We start from the raw sequence: 9,468 nt of genomic DNA, 5'->3' as shown, positions 1-9,468 counted from the left end.
GTCGGAGCCGGTAAATACACTGTTGGGCTGGGCCAGGCACGCATGGGCTTCTGCTCGGATCGGGAGGACATCAACTCTCTGTGTCTGACGGTGGTGCAGCGCTTGATGGAACGGAACGGCCTGTCGTACGAGAGCGTGGGTCGGCTGGAGGTGGGCACGGAAACCATCATCGATAAGTCCAAATCCACCAAAACTGTCCTGATGCAGCTCTTCGAAGAGTCGGGTAACACTGACGTGGAGGGAGTAGACACGACTAACGCCTGCTACGGAGGAACCGCTGCTCTCTTCAACGCCGTCAACTGGGTGGAGTCCAGCTCCTGGGACGGTGCGTTTCTCACTCATAGTTTGAGGAATCAAAATAAAATGAAATAAAACATCCCAAGAAAATAATCGAAAGAAAAATAGTATTTATAATTAAATTTAGCTGTTTTTAGGAACGATATCTTTTTTTGCAGTTAAACACATTTTTTAAAATTGTTATACTATGTAATTGCATTACTTTTGCGTTACTTTTTGAATCTGGCCAGGGTTTGCTTTTTAATATAAAAAGTTCTATTTTTGGCAAATTTAAAAGCCCTTTTCACTCCAAAAGTCTCAGGCTGAAGAAAAAATTAATTCATGTCTGTACAGTAGACTGCAGCTCAACACTCTTCAGAAAAACAAAAACAAGTGTTAGTTTTATTTTGAGTAATTTTAGCTTATTAGTATGGTTGCATGGGATCATCAAAGGTCAGAAGCAAAGGCACTGGTTAATAAAATGGGATTAAATAAAGGATATTTGTATTATTTAACATATTTAATTATTACATATTCTGAGTTGCATTTCACTGTTTTCATTCATTTTGAGTGAGATGAATTAATGCATGATCACGTTTATTCTAGAACTAAAGTAACATATTACTCCCGATTTCTCTCAACATGGGGACAGGAGAGCTTTTAATCAATAGATGGGGGAAAAAGTAACTGACACTACTTATTTGGAAAAGTAACTCAGATATATCTTCTTGTAAATTATAAAGTAATGCATTACTTTACAAGTTACTTTGAAAAAAGTAATCTGATTGTGTTACTTGTAATGCGTTACCCCCAACACTGGTATTCAATAATATCCTTAATTATTATGTGCATAATGTAATGATGCAAAGCAGTCGTCATAGTCCTAAAACACACTTGAAAACATTTGATTTATTTAAAGGATTAGTTCACTTCCAGAACAAAAAATTACAGATTATTTACTCACCCCCTAGTCATTCAAGATGCTCATGTTTTGTTTTTGTTTTTCTTCAGTTGTAAGGAAATTGTTTTTTGAGGAAAGCATTTCAGGATTTCTCTCCATTTAATGGACTTCTATGGTGCCCCCGAGTTTGAACTTCCAAAATGCAGTTTAAATGCAGCTTCAAAGGGCTCTAAACGATCCCAGACGAGGAAGAAGGGTCTTATCTAGCGAAACGATCAGTTATTTTCTAAAAAAAAATTACAGTTTTTAACCTCAAATGCTTGCTTGTCAAGCTCTGCATCAACTCTATCAATATAGTTAGGGTATGTCGAAAAAACTCCCATCTCATTTTCTCTTCCAACTTCAAAATCATCCTACATCGCTGCTGAAGTACCAACCCAGTGTTTACAAAGTGAACGTGCAAAGAAGATCAAACGCCCTTTACAAAAAAGGTAAAACAGCGATGTAGGACGATTTTAAAGTTGGAGAAGAAAATGAGATGGGAGTTTTTCGACATACCCTAACTGTCTTGAACCGGAATACACAGAGTTCATCCAGAGCTAGACAAGACGAGCGTTTGAGGTTAAAAAATAACTAAATTGTATTTTTCTTTTAGAAAATTAGACACTTCTTTCTCGGCTGGGATCATTTAGAGCCCTTTGAAGCTGCATTTAAATTGCATTTTGGAAGTTCAAACTATCAGGTGCCATTGAAGTCCACTACTGTATATGGAGAACATTCCTGAAAATTTTTCCTTAAACATATTTTTTTTAATGACTAAAGAAATAAAGACATGAACATCTTGGATGACAAGGGGGTGAGTACATTGTCTGTAAATTCTTGTTCTGGAAGTGAACTACTCCTTTAAGCTCTTATTTGGTGAATTGTGAATATGCAGTTCATACAATGAAAAGACTTGATGTATCCAATACTGCTTCATTTTGAGTTGTATGTAGGCTCTAATATGATTTGATGTGACAGGTCGGTATGCTCTGGTTGTTGCGGGTGACATTGCTGTTTATGCCACGGGCAGCGCCAGACCAACAGGGGGAGCCGGAGCCGTGGCCATGCTGGTTGGACCCAACGCCCCTCTGGCCTTCGAGAGAGGTATGAGGCCCACAGTAACCTCCAGCATTCGTGACCTGTGTCACAATAACCTAGAGAGACATAACAAAACAGGTTTTGTTATCTTTGTGATAGCAAGATTAAGTCAACACTTTTATTTACATAACTTGGTTTACTAATACTGAATAATAATTTGACTTATTTGCTACATTTTATATTTTTTATTTCATGAAGTAATTCAAATGTGATAACTTATTTTAACAGGGCTCCGTGGGACACATATGCAACATGCATATGATTTTTATAAGCCAGACATGGTGTCTGAGTATCCGGTGGTGGACGGCAAGCTTTCCATTCAGTGTTACCTCAGTGCTTTAGATCGCTGCTACTCCGTCTACAGGAACAAGATCCATGCCCAGTGGCAGAGAGGTTTGTAAATACATCTATATATTCTCAAACAATATAAACCTATAATTCAGTTTAGCTTGTTCATTTGTGAAAATTACATCATTATTATTCAGCAATATTGAGAGTCAGTATTGACATAAAGGCGTCAATAAAACTATCTAAGAAAAGAAAACACATTGGAATGAAAACTGTAAAAAATTCTGTAAATATATATTTTTTTCTATCAAAAACTATACTAGTCAACTAGTAGGTATAAAGGAATCCTAGTATGTGTTTTTTCTCAATGGTTTGTGTTCACGTTATCTGCCGAAATTTTAATTTACAGTGGCCAAACAATCGATTCATCGCCAATAAATATGATTCATTCACTATATTTAAAATCTAAGGCTACACTGCCAGTCAAAAGTTTTTGAACAGTAATGTTTTTTTTTTAGTCTCTTCTGCTCACCAAGCCTGCATTTATTTGATCCAAAGTACAGCAAAAACAGTAAAATTGTGAAATATTTTTACTATTCAAAGTAACAGTTTTCTATTTGAATATATTTAAAAATGTCATTTATTCCTGTGATTTCAAAGCTGAATTTTTAGCATCATTACTCCAGTCTTCAGTGACACACGATCCTTCAGAAATCATTCTAATATGCGGATTTGCTGCTCAAAAAATATTTTTTTATTCTTATGATGTTGAAAACAGCTGAGTAGAATTTTTCAGTTTTTTTTTTTGATGAATAGAAAGTTCAGAACATTTATTTGAAATATAAAACTTTTGTAACATTATAAATGTATTTTGATCATCACTTTTGATCAATTCAAAGCATCCTTGCTAAACTAAAGGTATTTCTATAACTTGTTTTTCAACAAAAAAAAATGATACTGACTCTAAACCTTTGAATGGTATAGTGTATAATGTTATAAAAGATTTATTCAGATAAATGCTGATCTTTGGATCTTTTTATTCATCAAATTATCCTGTAAAATTGTACTCAACCGTTTTAAATATTGATAATAATAAATAATAATGAAAATGTTTATTAACCAGCAAATCAGCATATTAGAATGATTTCTAAAGGATCACGTGACACCAAAGACTGGACTATTGATGCTGAAAATGTAGCTTTGATCCCAGGAATAAATTCCATTTTAAAATATATTCAAATAGAAAGCAGTTATTTTAAATAGTAAAAATATTTCACATTTTACTGCTTTTGCTTGCAGGCTTGGTGAGCAGAAGAGACTTAAAAAAAAGACATTAAAAATCTCACAATTCAAAAACTTGTGGCTGGCAGTGTATGATTCATTTGTGAGGACGAGACTGAAGTTTAGGTTCTTCAGGGTCCATAAATGCAACTAAAAGTGTTTTATAATTAGTTTTTGTCTAAAGGCTTCTCTTACTTGTGTTTCAGAGGGTCTTGAAAAGCGTTGCAGTCTTGAAGACTTCGGCTTCATGGTGTTCCACTCTCCTTACTGTAAACTGGTCCAGAAGTCTTTGGCTCGACTAATGCTCAATGATTTCCTCTGCAATCCCAGTCCCAACACAGAGAGCGGACCCTTCAGCGGACTGGAAGCTTTCAGGTTAATACCCTCCTCCTATTGGAAATTCTTCTTTAAGAAGACTAACACCAAATGAGTTTTGCACAATTAGAATTTTGATTTAAATTTTGAATTTTGTTTGGAATGTTAGATTCTTCTCACAGCTGTTTTCCATACAACAGCAGCTCATAGTGAGCATCTTTCTCTTTTTTTTTTCAGAGATGTGAAGATTGAGGAGACTTATTTCGACAGAGATGTGGAGAAGGCCTTTATGAAGGCCAGTTCAGAACTGTTTGATAATAAGACGAAGGCGTCTCTGCTTATATCAAACCAGAATGGTAACATGTACACACCATCGGTGTACGGCTGCTTGGCTTCAGTTCTCGCACAGTAAGTTTCACCGGTGCCCATCTTATATTCATGATCAGTGTTGGGAAAAGTTTCTTTTAAAAGTAATGCATTACAATATTGAGTTACTCCCTAAAAAAGTAACTAATTACGTTACTTAGTTACTTTTTGTGGAAAGTAATGCGTTGTGTTACTTCTGCGTTACTTTTTTAAATCTGTGCAGGGCTTGCTTGTTTGTTTTTAATGTAAAAAGTTCTATTTTTGGCAAATGTAAGGTGTTATAGACCAAAAGCCTCAGGCTTAGAGAAAAGTAAATTCAGGTCTGTACAGTAGACCGCAGAAATAAAAGTCAACTCTTCAGCAATAAAAAATGGAAAACAAATGTTAGATTATCTTGAGTAATTTTTGCTTATTAGTATGGATGAATTGGATCGTTGAAGGTCAGCAGCAAAGACATCAGTTAATAAAATGGGATTAAATACATAAAGGATATTTGTATTATTGAGCATATTTAATTATTGCAGGTTTGCATTGAATTTCAGTGTTTTTCTTCATTTTGAGGAATACTGTATCTGTTTTTTTAGTGAGTGAGATGAATTAATGCATGTTCACATTTATTCTAGAACTAAAGCAACATCTTACTCACAATTTCTCTCAACATGGGGACAGGAGAGCTTTTAATCAATAAATGGGGGGAAAGTAACTGGCGTTACTAATTTGAAAATGTAACTCAGATATTTTCTTGTCAATTAAAAAATAATGCGTTACTTTACTAGTTACTTGGAAAAATTAATTTTATTACGCAATTTGCGTTACTTGTAATGCTTTACCCCCAACACTGTTGATGAGTGTACATTACAGCTTTTGTGCTTCTTCAAAGCTGCTGTAAATGTGATGCACTCGTGGTTAATTTATTTTGTTACTCTCAACAGACATACACCGCAGCATTTGGCAGGACAGAGAATTGGTGTGTTTTCATATGGCTCAGGCTTTGCTGCTACGCTCTACTCCATCAAAATCACACAAGATGCTACACCTGGTATGTACTGTACACACACACACACACACACACACACACACACAGTTTCTATTAGAGTGTCATTATACTTAAAGGAGTAGTTCACTTTCAGAACAAAAATGTCCAAATAATGTACTCACCCCCTTGTCACACAAGATATTCATGTCTTTCTTTCTTCAGTCATAAGGAAATTATGTTTTTTGAGTAAAACATTTCAAGATATCTCTCCATATAATGGACTTCTATGGTGCCCCTGAGTTTGAACTTCCAAAATGCAAATAATAATGCAAAGAAAATAACCGATTGTTTCGCTAGATAAGACCCTTCTTCCTCGGCTGGGATCATTTAGAGCCCTTTGAAGCTGCATTTTGTAAGTTCAAACTCAGGGCACCATAGAAGTCCATTATATGGAGAGAAATCCTGAAATGTTTTCCTCAAAAAAAAACAATTTCTTTACGATTGAAGAAAGAAAGACATGAACATCTTAGATGACAAGGGGGTGACTAAGCTCACAGTTATGGTATAACAAGTTTTGTCACTTTTACAACAAAATGGTCATTTTATCTGGAAAATTAACCCAAAAATGTTTTAGATACACTACCAGTCAAGTACAGCAAAAACTATAATGTTTTAAAATATTTTTACTATTTAAAGTAACTGTTTTCTATTTGAATATATTTTAAAATGTAATTTATTCCTGTGATTTCAAACCTGAATTTTTGGTGTCTTTACTCCAAATGATCCTTCAGAAATCATTCTAATATGCTGAGATGCTTCTCAAAAATAATTAAATAAATAAAAACATGCATTATTACTATTATGTTTAAAACAGCTGAGTAGATTTTTTTTCAGGTCTCTTTGTTGAATTGGAAAGTTTGAGAAATAAACAGCATTTGTCTGAAATGTAGAAGAAGTCTTTTGTAACATTATAAACGTTTTCATCATCGCCTTTGATAAGAGGATAAAATAAAATATACTGACTCTAAGCTTTTGAATAGTATAGTGTATAATGTTACAAAATTGTATTTCAGATATATGCTGATCTTTGTATGTTTATCAAAGAATCCTAAAAAAACGTTTTGATATTGATAAAAATTAATACAAATGTTTCTTAAGCAGCAAATCAGCATAATAGAATGATTTCTGAAGGATCATGTGATTGAAGTAAAGAAATAATGCTGAAAATTAAGATTTGATCACAGAAATGAATTACATTTTAAAATATAATCAAACAGAAAGCAGTTATTTTAAATAGTAAAAATATTTCACAATTTTACTGATTTTGCTGTACTTTAAGATCACATAAATGCAGACTTGGTGAGCATAAGAAATGTCTTTAAAAAACATAAAAAATCTCTCAGTCCAAAAACTTTCGTAATATTATATAAAACATTTCAATAGAGTGAATTAAATGAAACATGCTTCATCTTAATTTGAAATTAACCTAATATTAACTCAAAAAATAACAATTGCTAAAACAGCTGCACTTAATTTAAAGGGGTCATCGGATACCCATTTTCCACAAGTTCATATGATTTTTTAGGGTCTTAATGAAAAGTCTCTAATATACTTTGGTTAAAAATTCTCAATAGTAGTGTAAAAACCACACACTTTTACCTTGCCCCTCCTCTGTCTGGGATTATGTTTACTTCAGCCGCATTTATCGGCGAAACTTGTTAACAAGCACATTATCAAGAAAGGCCATTTGCAAAGATGCATCCATCAACTAATCAACTTGAGGTTGATTGACAGTCAGCTGTGCTAACGTATGTCATTTTTAATAAGGATCTGCTCTGGATAAGATGGTCTCCAGCCTGTGTGACTTGGAGGCCAGGCTGGACTCTAGAAAGAAGGTTTCACCGGATGTTTTTGCTCAGACCATGAAGCTCAGAGAAGAAACCCACCATTTAGGTAATTGAGCGTTTACGTTCTGTTCCGTTTTGTTCTTCTCGTAAATCTTGGATCTGTTTGACGATGAGATGTTTCTCACATTTCCACAGCAAACTACATCCCTCAAGGCTCAGTAGACGAACTCTTCCCAGGAACATGGTACCTCACTCGCGTGGACGAAAAGCATCGCAGGCAGTACGCCAGACGCTCCATGAACGATGACAGACCGCTGGAGGCCGGACTGGTCTCTTCCAGCATTGCAGCTGAGGTAGGCTGGATGTCATGGGTTTTATTGTTAAAATACTTTGCTCTATCCACAACCTGTTTTTAACATAAGTGCAGCACAGCCAGTTGTACCATGAAAGGTATGGTTCTGTTGTCATTCATTTTCAGTTTTTATAACTGGTATTTGTTTCATTCTACACTGACGTTCAAAAAATTTAGTTTCCAGTCTTCAGTGTCACATGAAATATATATTATAATATATGCATCTTGTCTACAATCAATTAATTATTATATTTTAAAATATAATTTATTTCTGTGATGCAAAGTTGAATTTTCATCAGCCATTACTCCAGTCTTCAATGTTACATGATCCTTCAGAAATCATTCTTATCAGTGATGGAAACAATTGTGCTGCTTAATATTTTGTTGGAACCCTTGATACTTTTTTTCAGGATTATTTAATAAATAAGTTAAAAGGGACATCATTTATTTAAAATGCAAATCTTTTGTAACAATATAAACTACCATTTATAAAGTTTGTGGTCAGTAAATGTTTATTTTTTATTTTAATTTTTGAAAGAAATTAATACTTGTATTCAACAAGGATGTGTTATTGATAGACGTGATAGAAACAACTTATATTGTTAGAAAAGATTTGTATTGTAAATAAATGCTGTTCTTTTGAGCTTTTTATTCATCAAAGAATCACAGATTCCAATTGTTTCCAACATTGATAATAAATCAGCATATTAGAATGATTTCTGAAGGATCATGTGACGCTGAAGACTGCAGTAATAGCTGATGAAAATTCAGCTTTGCATCACAGAAATAAATAATATTTTTAAATATATTCAAAACTTATTTTAAACTGTAACAATATTTCACAATATTACTGTTTTTTGTGTATTTTTTTTAAGTAAATGCAGCCTTGATGAGCATAAATGAATTCTTTAAAAAACATAAAAAATCTTACTGGTCCCAAATTTGCACATTGTTGTTGTTCTAGTTATGTACAGTAGCTATAGCATTAGTGTGGCTGATTGTGTGTTTCTGCGTTCTCAGCATATTCCCAGCCCGCTCAAGAAGATGCCCCGCATCCCAACTACCCCAACCGGCCCTGAGGTGATCATTAGCAACGGGGATCATTAAGTTGACCTCTATGAGGTGCACACAATGTCAGATCACATTGAGGACACTGATCTGTAAAAACCACACGCTAAAAAGGGCCCCAGGACTCCAGCAGCCTTGATCACTCATCAGTGAGTGACAGGAAACTCAAAGCTTTTTAATGTTCCAGGACAGACTCAGTCCGACCATCACTGTGTTGAAGATGGCTGACGGTGGTTTGGAAATGAAGTGTTTCTCTGTGGCGAACTCCCACAAACTGCTGCTCACAGTCGTCTATGCAGATATCCCCAATTGTTTAATCCTTTTAAGCATTTCACAAGCTCCATGTCGTCATTTTTAAGCATTAAACTAACCCTGTCATTTAAAGCAGACGTTTAGGATGTTCAAGAACGTAGATGTCTTGAAGAAGAGTGTCCCACGCTGTATCGCTCTGTCCGGTTCTTTTAGAAAACTCCTTTGTAGTCGTGGCCATGTCTGGGAAATGAGCCATAGTTTTAATCACATTGAACTGTACAGTAATAATTTGGTCTCTGCTAAACGGGCTTCTGTTAGCAATTGTGTCCTGAAACGATAATCATTTATTTGATTTTCATTCTAGCCAGAGTAGATGGTGTTCATTTAAATGAACACAGACAACACT

At 34.7% G+C, this 9,468-nt stretch overlaps 1 protein-coding gene across 1 annotated transcript; it reads left to right on the top strand.

Moving 5' to 3' along the window:
- The first annotated feature begins 6 nt into the window (after window positions 1-6).
- On the top strand, window positions 7-9,249 carry hmgcs1 (3-hydroxy-3-methylglutaryl-CoA synthase 1 (soluble)). The gene is made up of 9 exons (XM_073829413.1): window positions 7-325; window positions 2,198-2,323; window positions 2,546-2,710; window positions 4,093-4,261; window positions 4,439-4,609; window positions 5,500-5,606; window positions 7,371-7,496; window positions 7,586-7,743; window positions 8,763-9,249. Exons 1-9 carry the CDS (start codon window positions 43-45, stop codon window positions 8,847-8,849), a joined length of 1,392 nt encoding a protein of 463 aa, XP_073685514.1. The 5' UTR covers window positions 7-42; the 3' UTR covers window positions 8,850-9,249.
- The last annotated feature ends 219 nt before the right edge of the window (window positions 9,250-9,468 follow it).

Source organism: Garra rufa, chromosome 23 (assembly GCF_049309525.1).
Source record: "Garra rufa chromosome 23, GarRuf1.0, whole genome shotgun sequence".
Classification (NCBI taxonomy): Eukaryota; Metazoa; Chordata; class Actinopteri; order Cypriniformes; family Cyprinidae; genus Garra; species Garra rufa.
Note: the sequence above shows the minus strand (reverse complement) of the source record. Positions and strands in the feature narration are given on the sequence as shown.